Here is a 17500-nt window from a genome sequence, read left to right as displayed (position 1 = left end):
GTATATGTTCACGGAGGTAGCTGGAAAACCTGTGTGTCTTCTGTGTGGAGAAAGTGTGGCGGTACTGAAAGAGTATAATCTGAGACGACATTATGAAACGAAACACGCGGACAAAAACAAGAATATGGACATGGAACAAAGGCTACAAAAGGCTAGATTTTTGCACTTTATTTTATTGTATTTCAATCCAATTATATTTTAAAAATATTTCAGTTGAGTGGATGATAGAAAATTGCTATTATTGTTTTTTTCTTTGAAGTAAATTTAGCCCACTTTTGCTAAAATAGAAAATATAGGCTACTGATGGTGCCTTGAATACCGGTTTCTTTCATTTAATGTTCATGTTATGGGGATTTTTATATAAAGGAAATTTGTCTTTTGTGTCTGTTGAAAATTAAAGATTACTGACAGAGCCATAAGAAAATATTGCTTTATTTATCTGATCATATTGGAATATATTTGTTAGGTTTTCAGTAGGTTCAATTAGGTTCACTAGACTATATGCGTCATTTAAAAATTTTTCAATGAACATTCGAACAGTCCGGCCCTCGGCTTGTAGCTAAATTTTTTATTTGGCCCTCCGTCCATTTGACTTTGACACCCCTGCCGTAGAGGATTTATAAAATAGCATACAATATTTCGGCTGAGGCCAAAAAACATTATTTGACAATCTTTGCGTCTGTGAAGGCCTTGTTTCTCGCAAGTATCCATGCAATCTCATATGTTGCCTCTGTCGTTTTCTCTGCAACAGTGCTAGATCTGTCCATCATTTTGGTTGTCATTTGAGATGTCCTTTGAGTTGCTCTATTTTGTTGTTTCTGAGGTTGCTTTGTGGCGGATATGTTTTGTCAAAGTGGGCATGGTGTGACTGGAAATGTCGCTCTAAATATGCTCGTTAATAACAATTGACTGCCTTCTGGCAAATAAAACAAAGTGAGCTAGTCCCATCACGCAGTACCAAAAAATACTTGTCTGTGCATTTCTCTTGGAACTTTCTGTGTTCTTCTTGAATCGACCATATCCTTCTCTAGCCACCAGAGCCACGTTAGCTACGTTAGCTAGCTGCATTTCCCTGCCGCCATCTTCCTGGTTTTCTTGGTTCTCCAGTGGTTGTTTGTTCATAGCCGTCACGTTGTTCTCCAGCTTTTCCCCCTCGTTTTCATTGTCAATAGACTTACGTTTCTTTTTTACAATAAATCGTCCCATGTCGACCAGACTGCAAAATTAGCTAGTAGCAAATTGATATGTGTCGGTCGCTGTAGCTGATCAGCTGCATTATATTTCGGCAAGCGTTCTATTTTGGCCTTTCTGTTTAACAGCTGCATTATACTGCCATCTATCTGCCGTCCAGGGAACAATCGACATATTCAATGAAATGATTCAGGCCAGCATTAAACACATTGAATTGAAATTGTATCATTGCTATGTATTATGAATGTAAAATCACAGCGAGCCGCAAGAGTTCCTGCGGTCGCGCAATGAGTACCACTGGGCTAAAGCATAAATATACATCTGGTGACCAGGCTTCAGGTATAGTGAGATGAATTTCCAACGAAACACTACCGAGCAAAATATAGAATGCTACAGAGGTGATGTGTGATGAGATAAGGACCCACCACAGGAGGCCGGCTCGTCAGAACGGTCCCCACAGTCATCATCCAGGTCACATGTCCAGGAAGTGGGGATGCAGCGCCCACTGGCACACGCATACTGGTTGGGTGGGCACGTACGAGCTTGAAAGGGGTGGAAGATAATAGCATTATAGAGAGATGGGAAAGGTGTGTGTGTGTGTGTGTGTGTGTGTGTGTGTGTGTGTGTGTGTGTGTGTGTGTGTGTGTGTGTGTGTGTGTGTGTGTGTGTGTGTGTGTGTGTGTGTGTGTGTGCAGTGTTGAGGAGTAGTTAACTACATGCAGTTCAACTAATAATGTAACTACATTTTGCAGTAGCTTGGTGGTAGTTAAACTAAATTCTAATGTTGGTAGTGTTTCCAGTAGTTAATGACTTTTTTGCCATGTAGCAGTGTAGCTAACTACAGGAACTACACACTACCTTTTACCATGTAGCGGTGTAGCTAACTACTGCAACTACACACTACTGTTTTACCATGTAGCGGTGTAGCTAACTACTGAAATTACACACTACTGTTTTACCATGTAGCGGTGTAGCTAACTACTGGAACTACACACTACTGTTTTACCATGTAGCGGTGTAGCTAACTACTGGAACTACACACTACTGTTTTACCATGTAGCGGTGTAGCTAACTACTGCAACTACACACTACTGTTTTACCATGTAGCGGTGTAGCTAACTACTGGAACTACACACTACTGTTTTGTGCAAAAATAACAGAAAATACGGGTGAAGTAGGCATCCGACCTGCCTAATTCGGACTTGAAACATAGTTTTTGTGTTCAATGGGCTAAATTACACATTATGTTAAGTGTGTGTACCTGAGCAGGTAGTATTGGACTCATCCTCATCACTTCCACAGTCATTGTCCCCGTCACAGAGCCAGCGCAGGGGGATACAGCGGTTATTCTGGCACTTGAACCGGTCCGATGGACACGTGTGCAGGTCTGGAGGAGAGAAAAGAAAGACAGTAGGATTAGATTGTTAGAATTAGAAAGTTAGATCAATAGAATTAGAATGTTATAATTAGAATGTAAGATCAATATAATTAGAATGTTATAATTAGAAAGTTAGATCAATAGAATTAGAATGTTATAATTAGAATGTAAGATCAATAGAATTAGAATGTTATAATTAGAATGTAAGATCAATAGAATTAGAATGTTATAATTAGAATGTAAGATCAATAGAATTAGAATGTTATAATTAGAATGTAAGATCAATAGAATTAGAATGTTATAATTAGAATGTAAGATCAATAGAATTAGAATGTTATAATTAGAATGTAAGATCAATAGAATTAGAATGTTATAATTAGAAAGGGGATTTTCATTAACTGTAAGTTCATAAAGCTGACTTTACACATCTATAAGCACATTATGTTTTAGGATGCTGGAGCTTCTGCTGCTCCGACTGCTCTGTCATGCACTGGAAGTGGAACTTTCATGTATACACAGAGAAATCCTAGTTTTACTAATTGTCGCATGAAGAGAGAGATGGATGGAGAAACTATGGGTCTATTTAACAGTCAATGGATATGTAATATTCAATTGATGCATGTTTCAAAGAAGAGGCAGTATTAGTGCTGGATCAGCTTTAAACAAAGCTCATGCTCTGCTGCTGCTCCTACTCAGCTCATGATTCTCAACTGTGCGTGTCATGCATTGTTGTTATTGTTGTTGCTGTTGTTGTTGTTGTGTGTGTGTGTGTTGCTCAGTAACCATGGTGAAGGAGTGGTGGTGTGACACTACTCACGGCAGAGCTCAGGCGCCTCGTCGCTGTTGTCCAAACAGTCGTTGTCACCGTCACACTTCCATCGCTCCTGGATACAGCGGTTGTTCTTACAGGCAAACTCTCCGGGCTGACACTGAGGAGGAGGGATGTAGGTGGGGTTGGCTGGGGAGAGAGAGAGAGTGAGGAAAGGAGGAGACTGTTACGGATACTCTAGTAGAGCAACGTCTCTCAATCTCAGCTGTTCATATTCTGGAAATATGGGATGCATTTATCTACTTATGAGGGCTATTAGAACCAATTCAGCTGAAGAAAGCAGGTCTGAGACATTCGTTTCCCCACTCACCAGCTTAAACATGGACATTCCATACAGCATCCCAGATCAACTTAAAATTATATTTTAACATATTCTAATTGAGACCATCCCAATACATACCTTTACAGGTGACATTGTCGTCATCCAGTATCTGGTCGTCAGCACAGCCACAGGACCTGCCATCAGGGATAGCCAGACACAGACTGCTGCAGCCTCCGTTTTTCACACGACACAGGTTGGTGCCTACAGAAACACCAACAGAAGACAGGCAGACAGGGCCGTTAGCATTGTTACCAAGCTAATTTCCTATTTAGGCCATTAAAGTATTCATTTATTCATGCATTCATTCATTCACATCTAGGCTAGCTAAATCACTGACATGTTATAACCTTTTACAAAATTTGACAAGAAGTTTTGGCATGTGTTATGATGACACTTTATGACTTGCTTGTTCAATGTCTTGTATAGTGTTACCTAGTGTTACCCATATAGTGTTACCAAGCATTATCCATATAGTACTTTCCATTAAAGTTACCTTGCTGCTGGTGAGCGTCATACACGCGGATCTCAAAGAGGGGTGGTCGTTCATTGCGGAGCAGCGTGACAGTGCTGGTGGTTGTGTCCAGTTTGAAGATGCTGCCGCCACGGTACTCGTTCCAAAACAGGAAGTGCTTGTAGTGACACAGGCCGAAGGCGTGGTTCAGCTCATTTCCCTCGTACACCATCTGACCAATGAGAGAGAGAAAATGATCATATGACACAGATCATGGTCATGGTTAAGGTCAAAACCATAGAATCCTTTTTTGTATATATATATTTTGGGAGTATTTGCTGACACTTGATTTAGACAGTTTGGTAATCAGATGGGATATAGGCAGGTGGGAGAAACAGTAGGAGTGTGGATGTGGGGATTGAACCTCGGTCTCTGGTGGGGAGATTTGTACATGTGTGATCATTAGGGTTAGGTCTAGGCTTAGTAAGCAGTCTAACTGACCTTGCGCTCTGTGGTGTTGAGGTAAACCATCTCGATGCGGTCGTAGTATGCGTCCACCCAGTACAGGATGCCCTGCGGGATGTCCAGACTCAGGCCGTTGGGCCACAGCACTGTCTTACTGGTCAGCAGGACCTGGTCATGCGAGCCGTCCATCCACGCCTTCTTGATCTTCCCTCGGTTAGTCTTCTTGGGGTCCTCCTCCCAGTCTGTCCAGTACATCCACCTGGAACACAATCACACGTTCTGTTAGAGCAATACTACATTTGCAAACTTCCAGTAACTTTCCTGAACTTCACAGGTTTTCCAGAAATCCCCCAAAAAGTGTTCCCCCCAGGAATCACACACCAACATTTCTGGAAAACTTAGGAATTTGGGGAAATGTACAGAAATATTACAATACATTCTCATAGGGTGATGTCTCTGTGTGAGATGTATACTATAGCAAAAGAACATAAGGAGGGCATAATGTCTGACCCGTGCTGGGGGTCCACTACGATGGCACGGGGGTGGGTCATCTTGCCCTCAATGAGGGTCTTGCGTGTCTGAGAGGCTTTCTCCAACCTGGCCACACTGATGGTCTTCATGGGCCCGTCGTCTGTCCAGTATAGGTTACCTGCCATCCAGTCTACCGCTATCCCCTCCACGGTGTGGATGCCTGAGGGAAGGAAAGAAGGGAGGAAGGGACAGAGAGAGGGAGAGAGTGACTGTCTAATAGGGCTTGGTATTGGCAGGGACCTCATGATATAATTTGTATCACAATTCCTAGGTAACTATCTGATACATCTCGTGATTCTATACGCATCACGGTTCTATATGAATTGCGATTTGATTTTGTAATAGGGTGGAACAGAGGGTTGTTGTGATGCATTTCATGTTAAATATTATGGTACTAGATCAGTCCTTACCGTCCTTTAGTATGGTGTCTCTCTCTGTGCCATCGATCTTCTGCCGTCCAATTATGTAACTCACGGCGTCAGCGAAGTAGATGAATTCGCTCTCGGCATGGAAGTCCAGCGCCCTCGGGTTCATCAGATTCTCAATGGGGATCATGTACTCGTCTGGGACCTTGGCATTCATGTCCATGCCACGGATGATGCCAGGGCGACCCTTACCGTACACCAGGAACAACTCGTGTTCAGGTTCTGCAGAGGGAACATCATAAAACATTACATCATTGTCATGGGAACATCGCTGAACAGTTAGTTACAAGATTGGAGAAACACAACAATGAGACCTTTTTGTCCGAAGAGTATGTCGAAGTTATGTAAATGGTACATTTTCTTGCTTCGAGAGATTATATTCAACTCATATTGCTACTACATAAATTGCAGGTCTGTTCTGAATGGAGTTCTATGCTGAGTTGAGATGTGCTGTTGTGTGTGATTTCCATGCTATGCTCAGTGTGTGGCATTCAATTCAATTCAATTAAATTGTAGAAAGTACTCACTCTTGCAGGACTTCCCATCGCTGCCCAGGCTGAATCCAGAGCGACAGCGGCAGGTCCAGGTCTTGTGGCTGTTCCCCAGCAGACAGAGGTCTGAGCAGCCTCCTGGCTTCTTAAACTGGTCCGGGGCACACGCATGACTCTTCTCTCTCACTGGGCACCAGGGGACAAGAAAGGGGTCAGGGGGCAGAGGTCAGAAGCGAATGATCAGCACTAGGCACCAACATGGCTACAACTAGATGCAGACAGGTAGATACTCTTCTGGACTCCTCCAACCAGGATTTCAGGAAAACGGTACCATCATTTTGCTACCCTAGGCATGTATCTACATGGAGGTTGGCGTGTCTGGTGGTACACGTGCAGGGCTGGAACAAAAGCCTGTGCACACTACGTTCCAAACTTCATGGCAAAGATTGCCCCATTCCTACAGCGGCAGTTCTGGATACATACATGGGGGTTTGTGGGTGTGAACCTACCTGAGGGTTGGCGTCTCTGATGGTATACGTGCAGGGCGGCGCCGCGGTCCATCCTGGTAACCACCGTGTAGTCAGAGGAGTTGAAACGGTTGATCCGGATCACACTGGTCTTAGCGGGGTTCAGGTTGCCTTCGTCTGAGTTGGTGGCGTACAGGTAGTTCTCAAACACCGTCAGCCCATAAAGGTGTTCAATCTAACAGAATTACAACAGAAACACAGTCCGAGTTGGTGTCTGTATGTGTATTGTGTATGTGTGTATGTGTGTGTGTCCTCACCAGCAGGCCTTGTATGATGGTATGTCTGTTCTTGCCTTCGTAGTCCACCACCTCTACGTAGTCCAGGTAGGCATCAGCCCAGTAGACCAGCCTGTTGACCAGGTCCAGGGTGATACCGTGGGGGAACACGATCTTACTATCCACCAGCTTGGTCCGGTTCTGACCGTCCATGTCACAACGCTCCACCTTGGGAGTCTGACCGTAGTCCGTGAAGAATACCTTCCTGTAGAGAGCAAGGGGAGGTAGAGGAGCGAGGGGAGGTAGAGGAACGAGGTAAGGTAGAGGAGCGAGGGGAGGTAGAGGAGCGAGGGGAGGTAGAGGAGCGATGGGAGGTAGAGGAATGAGGGGAGGTAGAGGAACGAGGTGAGGTAGAGGAGAGAGGGGAGGTAGATGAGCGATGGGAGGTAGAGGAGCAAAGGGAGGTAGATGAGTGAGGGAAGGTAGAGGAGCAAAGGGAGGTAGAGGAGCGAAGGGAGGTAGAGGAGCGAAGGGAGGTAGAGGAGCGAGGGGAGGTAGAGGAGCAAAGGGAGGTAGAGGAGCAAAGGGAGGTAGAGGAGCGAGTGGAGGTAGAGGAGCAAAGGGAGGTAGAGGAGCGAAGGGAGGTAGAGGAACAAGGGGAGGTAGAGGAGCGAGGGAAGGTAGAGGAGCAAAGGGAGGTAGAGGAGCGAAGGGAGGTAGAGGAGCAAAGGGAGGTAGAGGAGCGAGTAGAGGTAGAGGAACAAGGAGAGGTAGAGGAACAAGGGGAGGTAGAGGAGCAAAGGGAGGTAGAGGAGCGAGTGGAGGTAGACGAACAAGGGGAGGTAGAGGAGCGAGGGAAGGTAGAGGAGCAAAGGGAGGTAGAGGAGCGCAGGGAGGTAGAGGAGCGAAGGGAGGTAGAGGAGCGAGGGGAGGTAGAGGAGCAAAGGGAGGTAGAGGAGCGAGGGAAGGTAGACGAACAAGGGGAGGTAGAGGAGTGAGGGGAGGTAGAGGAGCGAGGGGAGGTAGAGGAGCGAGGGGAGGTAGAGGAGTGTGTGGGGATATTAAATTGAGGAAAGGGAGGACTGACCGCATTATAATGTTTATTATAATTCTTCAATTTATATTTGACCCCTCACATTTAAGATGCACCAAACCATTTTGACGTGCCAGCATCAACAAGGGTAAGTGATCATGCATGTTGCATGTGTGTGTATGTCTTAGAGGAGGAAGTGTTCTGACTGACTAAGGGCTGGGTGGGCAGTCATCTGACTGACTAAGGGCTGGGTGGGCAGTCACCTGACTGACTAAGAGCTGGGTGGGCAGTCACCTGACTGACTAAGGGCTGGTTGGGCAGTCACCTGACTGACTAAGGGCTGGGTGGGCAGTCAACTGACTGACTAAGAGCTGGGTGGGCAGTCCCCTGACTGACTAAGAGCTGGGTGGGCAGTCATCTGACTGACTAAGGGCTGGGTGGGCAGTCATCTGACTGACTAAGGGCTGGTTGGCCAGTCACCTGACTGACCAAGAGCTGGGTGGGCAGTCAACTGACTGACTAAGAGCTGGGTAGGCAGTCATCTGACTGACTAAGAGCTGGGTGGGCAGTCAACTGACTGACTAAGAGCTGGGTGGGCAGTCACCTGACTTTCTAAGAGCTGGGTGGGCAGTCACCTGACCAGAACGACCAAGGGGAAGTACACAAGAAAGCATCTCAGGGCACTTCTTAGGGGTCTCTGGGGTTGTTATCGGGGTAGTGCTCACCCCATGAGGGGGTCCAGGGCGATGCCTTTAGGGTTGTAGAGCTCCTGATCCAGCAGAGTGACACATGTCTGGCCGTCGACATTGCACACAAATATACGATCGTCCACGTTGTCCAGAAAGTAGAAGTTTCCTGTCAGCCAGTCAATAGCCATCTGCTCCACATCTGGTGGGATAGAGTGAAGAGGTTACAGTGCCTTGCAAAAGTATTCACCCCGTTTGGCATTTTTATGTTGCATTACAACCTGTAATTTAAATGGATTTTTATTTGGATTTCATGTAAAGGACATACACAAAATATTCAACATTGGTGAAGTGAAATTTAAAAAAATACTTGTTTCAAAAATGTATGAAAAATAAAAAAATGAAACGTGGTGTGTGCATATGTATGCACCCCCTTTGCTATGAAGCCCCTAAATAAGATCTGGTGCAACCAATTACCTTCAGAAGTCACATAATTAATTAAATAAAGTCCACCTGTGTGCAATCTAAGTGTCACATGATCTCAGTATATATACACCTGTTCTGAAAGGCCCCAGAGTCTGCAACACCACTAAGCAAGGGGCACCACCAAGCAAGTGGCACCATGAAGACCAAGGAGCTATCCAAACAGGTCAGGGACAAAGTTGTGGAGAAGTGCAGATCAGGGTTGGGTTATAAGAAACTTTGAACATCCCAAGGAGCACCATTAAATCCATTATTAAAAAATGGAAAGAATATGGCACCACAACAAACCTGCCAAGAGAGGGCCGCCCACCAAAACTCACGGACCAGGCAAGGAGGGCATTAATCAGAGAGGCAACAAAGAGACCAAAGATGAGCTGCAAAGCTCCACAGCGGAGATTGGAGTATCTGTCTATAGGACCACTTTAAGCCATACACTCCACAGAGCTGGGCTTTACGGAAAAGTGGCCAGAAAAAAGCGATAACTTAAAGAAAAAAGGCATGTGGGGGACTCCCAAAACATATGGAAGAAGGTGCTCTGGTCAGATGAGACTAAAATGTAGCTTTTTGGCCATCAAGGAAAATGCTATGTCTGGCACAAACCCAACACCTCCCGTCACCCCGAGAACAGCATCCCCACAGTGAAGCATGGTGGTGGCAGCATCATGCTGTGGGGATGTTTTTCAACGGCAGGGGCTGGGAAACTGGTCAGAATTGAAGGAATCATGGATGGCGCTAAATACAGGAAAATTCTTGAGGGAAACCTGTTTCAGTCTTCCAGAGATTTGAGACTGGGACGGAGGTTCACCTTCCAGCAGAACAATGACCCTAAGCACACTGCTAAAGCAACACTCAAGTGGTTTAAGGGGAAACATTTAAATGTCTTGGAAATGTCAATCCAATTGAGAATCTGTGGTACGACTTAAAGATTGCTGTACACCAGCGGAACCCATCCAACTTGAAGGAGCTGGAGCAGTTTTGCCTTGAGGAATGGGCAAAAATCCCAGTGGCTAGATGTGCCAAGCTTATAGAGACATATCTCAAGAGACTTGCAGCTGTAATTGCTGCAAAAGGTGGCTCTACAAAGTATTGCCTTTGGGGGGGGTGAATAGTTATGCACGCTCAAGTTTTCTGTTTTGTTGTATTTTTTCTTGTTTGTTTCACAATAAAAAATATTTTGCATCTTCAAAGTGGTAGGCATGTTGTGTAAATCAAATGATACAACCCCCACCAAAATATTTTTGAATTCCATGCTGTAAGGCAACAAAATAGGCAAAATGCCAAGGGGGTGAATACTTTCGCAAGGCACTGTGGGTGAGATAGACAGAGAGATGTATTTATTATTTTGGAACTTTTGTGAGTGTAATGTTTACTGTTAATTATTATCTACTTCACTTGCTTTGACAATGTTAACATCTGTTTCCCATGCCAATAAAGCCCTTAAATTGAATTGAATGGAATTGAGAGGAGAGCAAGAGAATTCGAGAGAGACGGCAACACAATTAGCAACACAATTAGACCCAACCAAATCATGAGAAAACCAAAAGATAATTACTTGACACATTGGAAAGAATTAACAAAAAAACAGAGCAAACTAAAATGCTATTTGGCCCTAAACAGAGAGTACACAGTGGCAGAATACCTGACCACTGTGACTGACTCAAACTTAAGGAAAGCTTTGACTATGTACAGACTCAGTGAGCATAGCCTTGCTATTGAGAAAGGCCGCCATAGGCTGACCTGGCTCTCAAGAGAAGACAGGCTATGTGCACACTGCCCACAAAATTAGGTGGAAACTGAGCTACACTTCCTAACCTCCTGCCCAATGTATGACCATATTAGAGACACATATTTCCCTCAGATTACACAGATTCACAAAGGATTTGAAAACAAACCCAATTTTGAGAAACTCCCATATCTACTGGGTGACATACTACAGTGTGCCATCACAGCAGCAAGATTTGTGACCTGTTGCCACAAGAAAAGGTCAACCAGTGAAGAACAAACACCATTGTCAATACAACCCATATTTATGCTTATTTATTTTCCCTTTTGCACTTTAACCATTTGTACATCGTTACAACACTGTATATATACATAATATGACATTTGTAATGTCTGTTCTTTTGGAACTTCTGTGAGTGTAATGTTTACTGTGAATTGTTATTGTTTATTTCACTTTGTATATTATCTTCTTCACTTGCTTTGGCAATGTTAACATATGTTTCCCATGCCAATAAAGCCCCTTGCACTGAATTGAATTGATAGACAGACAGAGAGAGAGAGAGTTAGAGAGAGACAGAGAGAGAGAGAGTGAGAGAGAATTAGAGAGAGAGAGAGAGAGTTAGAGAGAGAGGAGACTAAACAAGAGCAACATTGTAATTTAGGAGTTCCTGTCATGGTGTTACGCTGGCTAGTCTAGAGGGTTGTCCACCACTTGAATGGAGTGACATACTTTGAGAGAAAGAGGGGAGGGGAGAGGAGAGGGAGAGAAGGAGAGAGAGAGCGAGACAGACAGAAAAAAATATCGGAGCTGAACTGACCCAAACACAGCCCATTAGTCCAGCTCACCCAGTGGGAGAGAAAGAGATTAACCCTCGCCACCAACCCACAGCCTGCTTGGTGACCTGACATGACCCAACCCTGACTAACAACCCTGCCTCATTCATATACCCTTTTCACACAACTGAGTTGAGCCAAGCCGAGCCAAGCCTAAGCCAGGCTGTACTGGTTATGTATCTGCCATAGTTGCTGGAACCGTGCTTAAAATGACAAGGTTAATCAGAGACAGCCCAGCAAAATACAGTTGGAATCGGTATGGTAGTGTAGAAAGGATAACACTTGTCCATGGGAAAGACAGACAACACACACTTGTTCTGTCTGAGCACTGACTGACTGCCTGACTCACTGGCTGAATAGCTAGCTGACTGACTGGCTGCCTGGCTAACTGACTCACTGCCTGGCTGACTGGCTGAGAAGATTGACAGCAGAACGAGGAAAAATAGCTGGGTTTGAATGAAATGCTAATGGTGTTATTTTGGAGGCTGTGGTTCGTCCCTCTTGGTTTCTTCCAGCTGACTACCCGAGCAAGGGCTAGTCTCTGACAATGAGAGTCTATCTGTGAGAAGGCGGTTGGGTAGGGAGGGTGGAGGGGCAGTTCCACAGAGAGACCAAGCCTGTCCCATCCTACCCCTCTATAGTTTGCCTGTCCCATCCCACCCCCCTTGTAGTTTGCCTGTCCCATCCCACCCACTTGTAGGTAGCCTGTCTCATACTATCCCTGTAGTAGCCTGTCCCATCCCACCCCCTGTAGTTTGCCTGTCCCATCCCACTCACTTGTAGCCAGCCTGTCCCATCCCACCCCCTGTAGTTTGCCTGTCCCATCCCACTCACTTGTAGCCAGCCTGTCCCATCCCACCCCCTATAGTTTGCCTGTCCCATCCCACCCCCCTTGTAGTTTGCCTGTCCCATCCCACCCACTTGTAGGCAGCCTGTCCCATACTATCCCTGTAGTTAGCCTGTCCCATACCACCTTGTAGTCAGCCTGTCCCATCCCACCCCCCCTGTAGTGTGACTGTCCCATCCCACCCCCCTGTAGTAGCCTGTCCCATCCCACCCCCCTGTAGTAGCCTGTCCCATCCCACCCCCCTGTAGTAGCCTGTCCCATCCCAACCACCTATAGGTAGCCTGTCCCATCTCACCCCCTGTAGTGTGCCTGTCCCATCCCACCCCCTGTAGTTAGCCTGTCCCATCCCACCCCCCTATAGGTAGCCTGTCCCATCCCACCCCCCTATAGGTAGCCTGTCCCATCCCACCCCCCTATAGTTAGCCTGTCCCATCCCAACCACCTATAGTTAGCCTGTCCCATCCCACCCCCCTATAGTTAGCCTGTCCCATCCCAACCACCTATAGTTAGCCTGTCCCATCCTACCCTCCTGTAGGTAGCCTGTCCCATCCCACCCTCCTGTAGGTAGCCTGTCCCATCCCAACCCCCTGTAGGTAGCCTGTTCCATCCCAACCTCCTGTAGGTAGCCTGTCCCATCCCACCCTCCTGTAGTTAGCCTGTCCCATCCCACCCTCCTGTAGGTAGCCTGTCCCATCCCACCCTCCTGTAGGTAGCCTGTCCCATCCTACCCTCCTGTAGGTAGCCTGTCCCATCTCACCCTCCTGTAGGTAGCCTGTCCCATCCTACCCTCCTGTAGGTAGCCTGTCCCATCCCACCCCCCTGTAGGTAGCCTGTCCCATCCTACCCTCCTGTAGGTAGCCTGTCCCATCCTACCCTCCTGTAGGTAGCCTGTCCCATCCCACCCCCCTGTAGGTAGCCTGTCCCATCCCACCCCCCTGTAGGTAGCCTGTCCCATCCTACCCTCCTGTAGGTAGCCTGTCCCATCCCACCCTCCTGTAGGTAGCCTGTCCCATCCCACCCTCCTGTAGGTAGCCTGTCCCATCCTACCCTCCTGTAGGTAGCCTGTCCCATCCCACCCTCCTGTAGGTAGCCTGTCCCATCCCACCCTCCTGTAGGTAGCCTGTCCCATCCCACCCTCCTGTAGGTAGCCTGTCCCATCCTACCCTCCTGTAGGTAGCCTGTCCCATCCCACCCCCCTGTAGGTAGCCTGTCCCATCCTACCCTCCTGTAGGTAGCCTGTCCCATCCTACCCTCCTGTAGGTAGCCTGTCCCATCCCACCCCCCTGTAGGTATTCTGTCCCATCCCACCCCCCTGTAGGTAGCCTGTCCCATCCTACCCTCCTGTAGGTAGCCTGTCCCATCCCACCCTCCTGTAGTAGCCTGTCCCATCCCACCCTCCTGTAGGTAGCCTGTCCCATCCTACCCTCCTGTAGGTAGCCTGTCCCATCCTACCCTCCTGTAGGTAGCCTGTCCCATCCCACCCTCCTGTAGGTAGCCTGTCCCATCCCACCCTCCTGTAGGTAGCCTGTCCCATCCTACCCTCCTGTAGGTAGCCTGTCCCATCCTACCCTCCTGTAGGTAGCCTGTCCCATCCTACCCCCCTGTAGGTAGCCTGTCCCATCCTACCCTCCTGTAGTTAGCCTGTCCCATCCCACCCCCCTGTAGGTAGCCTGTCCCATCCCACCCCCCTGTAGGTAGCCTGTCCCATCCTACCCTCCTGTAGGTAGCCTGTCCCATCCTACCCCCCTGTAGGTAGCCTGTCCCATCCTACCCTCCTGTAGGTAGCCTGTCCCATACCACCCTCCTGTAGGTAGCCTGTCCCATCCCACCCTCCTGTAGTTAGCCGTTCCCAGCTAGTGACTCCAGCAGTTATTTAAGCAATAAGGGGGTGTGGTATATGGCCAATATACCATGGCTAAGGGCCGTTCTTAGGCACAACACATCACGTAGTCCTTGGACACATCCCTTAGCCATGGTATATTGGCCATATACCACAAACCCCCGAGGTGCCTTATTGTTATTATAAAATGCTTACCAACGTAATTAGAGCAGTAAAAATAAATGTTTTGTCATACCCGTGGTATACGGTCTGATACCACGGCTGCATTCAGGGCTTGAACCACCCAACTTATAAATCCTGTAATAAACTGGGTGGTTCAAGCCCTGAATGCTGATTGGCTGACAGCCATGGTATACTCTATGTTATGTCGTGCCTAAGAGCAGCCCTTAGCTGTGGGATATTGGCCATATACCACACCCACTCAGGCCTTATTGCTTAATTATAGCCTGTCCCAGGGCTCTGTGACTTAAAATGACATTTGTAGTGAGTCCCACGGTAGGTTTGGCCACTTCCAAAGACAAACCCCAGGTTGGATGACTGAACAATGTTAAACCATGCTGCTACAGGGCTATTCCACAGTGGCACAGAGATAGCCTGTTCCCAGATCTGTTTGTGCTGTCTTGCCAACTCCTAAGGTCATTGTCACACCAATGGCACTGTCATGACGTTGCCTGTTTAGGTACATTAAGCCCATTCCCCTCTCCCCGCCACTCCCTGCCTCCCCCTTTCCTCCTTCAACCCATGCTGTGGTCACAGAGAGAGAGGGGAGTGGGCCATGAGAATCTCCTCATGGCCAAACAGTATTAGAGAGAGGACAGAGGAAGTTTTCTTCCACCTCACAGAACTTGAGGTACGAACAGATTTCATGTTCCTGAAAAAGTATTAAAGATCGGTGAAGATTCCAGCTATTAACCGGTCCGTTGGTCACAATGTGGGAAACTCATGGGAGACTGTGTGGCTACACTACCATACCACTGTTTATATAATAACCTCAGATATGAGGTTTACATCTGAGTGTTGTATAAAATGAATGAGTGAGTATGATACTGTTTGTATAATTGTGTAATATGATTTTGGACTGTTTAATGAAGAAAAATACAAATCCCTTTTGATTTGAACTAAATCCGAGGACCCGACCCTGAGCCAGTTGGGTCAGACATCCTGGGACAGCCCCTCTCTGCTATCCGAATAAAAACCCAACTCTGAGAAATTATCAACAGACCATGTTTTTCTCCATAGGAGGAGAACGAAGGTTAAGTACCATTGCTGAATCTTTAACCATACCACGTGGTTAAACTTTTAGACAAATAAGAACAAGTCTTTGATATTGACTACTAGTCTGTAGCTAGGAATTCGGTACCATTGAACGCGAAGAAAGACAACCGCCGAAACATCCATTCTATAACGAATGTCACTCTGAACTATCCACAATAACCAAGACAGAGACAGACGAATCTCCAACAGAAACTAACTTTTCTCCAGCGATCAGGACAACACACTGAGCGTAAATATATATATATTGATTGCAATTGTTCCCGAATGAGTGAGCGTTCATGTGTAAAGGATTAGCATGTCAATTGTTATAATTATGGACTCTGTAGTGACTTCTTAGTCGAACCCAATTTTCCCTTTGTCTAACAAGCCGCCATGCCGGTTCAGCCCACTAGGGCATATTTCTCCCATCATTTCATGTAACCATTTTAAATTTGTTTGTTTGTTTATGCATTTCTGTGAATTACTTAGTTAGTAATAAATAAATGATTTAAGACAATTGATGTATGGATGACTCATAGTGAAGACTGGGTTCGTGCAGATAACCAACAATTTACGACGTTTGGAATGAGACTAACGTGAGGTAAAATAAATAAATCATTAATCAGAAGACTATTGATCAGATATGAAAATATCTGAAAGGTTATATTGGGAAATTATAACTTTGTAATCTGACGACTTTCCCTGGTGCTCCCAAATTCATAGTTAATTAGTTACGTTATTATTTAGTTGATCGCGTAATAACTAATTACAGAGAATCTTTGATAAAAACTATAAGTCTTAAATTTAATGATAGCAAAGACACGACAGCACGATAGCACAGACAGATGTGAGACCAGGCTTGGGCAGAGACATCTGGGTCTGATGTGTCCCCATTCCTGTGGTCTACAAAGATTCAAAATAAAAGGCCTACCCCGCTCTTATTTTACCAGGCTAGACAATTTAGAACAAATTCTTATTTACAATGAGGGCCTGGCAAGAGGAAAAAGGCCTCCTGTGGGGACGGGGGATTAAAAAACAAACAACGTAAGACAAATGGCCAACACAGACAGAAGACACAGGCAACAGCTCAAATACAACAGCAGACAAACAGTGGATGTGTGTGTGTGTGTGTGTGTGTGTGTGTGTGTGTGTGTGTGTGTGTGTGTGTGTGTGTGTGTGTGTGTGTGTGTGTGTGTGTGTGTCTGTGTGTCTGTGTGTGTGTGTGTGTGTCTGTGTGTCTGTGTGTGCGTGTGTCTGTGTGTGCGTGCAGGCATGTGTGGTGTGTGTGAAGTAAAACAACATTCTTCCTTACATAAGGCAATGCAAACTAGTGACAACTAGAAACAACTACATGTCTCAACAACCTGTTCATCTATTTGTCCTTTGACCTCCTCCAGGGACACCAGGTCCTGTAGTTGTAGGTTGGCTTGGAGGGGATTCCAAGACCAGGGGACTGAGCAATCCAAGGACCTTTTTCCATGGCTCGGTTTACATTTTCGGGACTCTTAGAATATAACAAGATTGAGATCTGAGTTTGAATGTGTTTTCATTTCGAGCTAGAAGAGAGGATAGATAAGATGTCATTTTTCCTGAAATGGCCTTATAAATAAGAATGTACCAGTGTTTGAGCCTGCGTGTTGCTAGTGATGTCCACCTGACTGCACTGTAGAGATCACAATGGTGAGTTAGACTTCTCTGATTGGTGTCAAGACGAAGGGCTGCATGATACACAGAGTCAAGAGCCTTCAGTGTAGCGATTGAGGCACATACAGTCAATAGTATCACCATAGTCCAACACAGAGAGAAAAGTACAACTAATCAACTCCTTTCTGGCGGCAAAGGAAAAACAAGGTAATTAAACCCAATACGTAGCTTGAGTTTCTTGACAAGGTTCTCTCCACCCAAACTCCCAGATATTTGTACATTTTGACTTGCTCTATAGAATGTCCTTCCAACATAGTAATTACGCCGTTTTC

General features: G+C 46.2%; 1 protein-coding gene across 1 annotated transcript in view; it reads right to left on the bottom strand.

Annotated features, from left to right (window-relative positions):
• LOC120059599 (low-density lipoprotein receptor-related protein 1-like) overlaps window positions 1-17500 on the bottom strand; it is a 215596-nt gene that overhangs the window by 118973 nt on the left and 79123 nt on the right. The window contains exons 8-19 of the mRNA XM_039008729.1: window positions 8584-8746; window positions 6868-7090; window positions 6593-6785; window positions 6120-6263; window positions 5578-5814; window positions 5147-5327; window positions 4673-4895; window positions 4214-4403; window positions 3799-3921; window positions 3387-3527; window positions 2453-2578; window positions 1617-1733 (exon numbers count right to left, since the gene is read on the bottom strand). Of these exons, the coding sequence (XP_038864657.1) occupies window positions 1617-1733; window positions 2453-2578; window positions 3387-3527; window positions 3799-3921; window positions 4214-4403; window positions 4673-4895; window positions 5147-5327; window positions 5578-5814; window positions 6120-6263; window positions 6593-6785; window positions 6868-7090; window positions 8584-8746 (2061 nt within the window). The remainder of the gene's footprint in view (window positions 1-1616; window positions 1734-2452; window positions 2579-3386; window positions 3528-3798; window positions 3922-4213; window positions 4404-4672; window positions 4896-5146; window positions 5328-5577; window positions 5815-6119; window positions 6264-6592; window positions 6786-6867; window positions 7091-8583; window positions 8747-17500) is intronic.

Source organism: Salvelinus namaycush, chromosome 14 (assembly GCF_016432855.1).
Source record: "Salvelinus namaycush isolate Seneca chromosome 14, SaNama_1.0, whole genome shotgun sequence".
NCBI classification, from domain to species: Eukaryota; Metazoa; Chordata; class Actinopteri; order Salmoniformes; family Salmonidae; genus Salvelinus; species Salvelinus namaycush.
The sequence above is the reverse complement of the archived record's forward strand: the minus strand, read 5'-3'. Positions and strand labels throughout refer to the sequence as shown.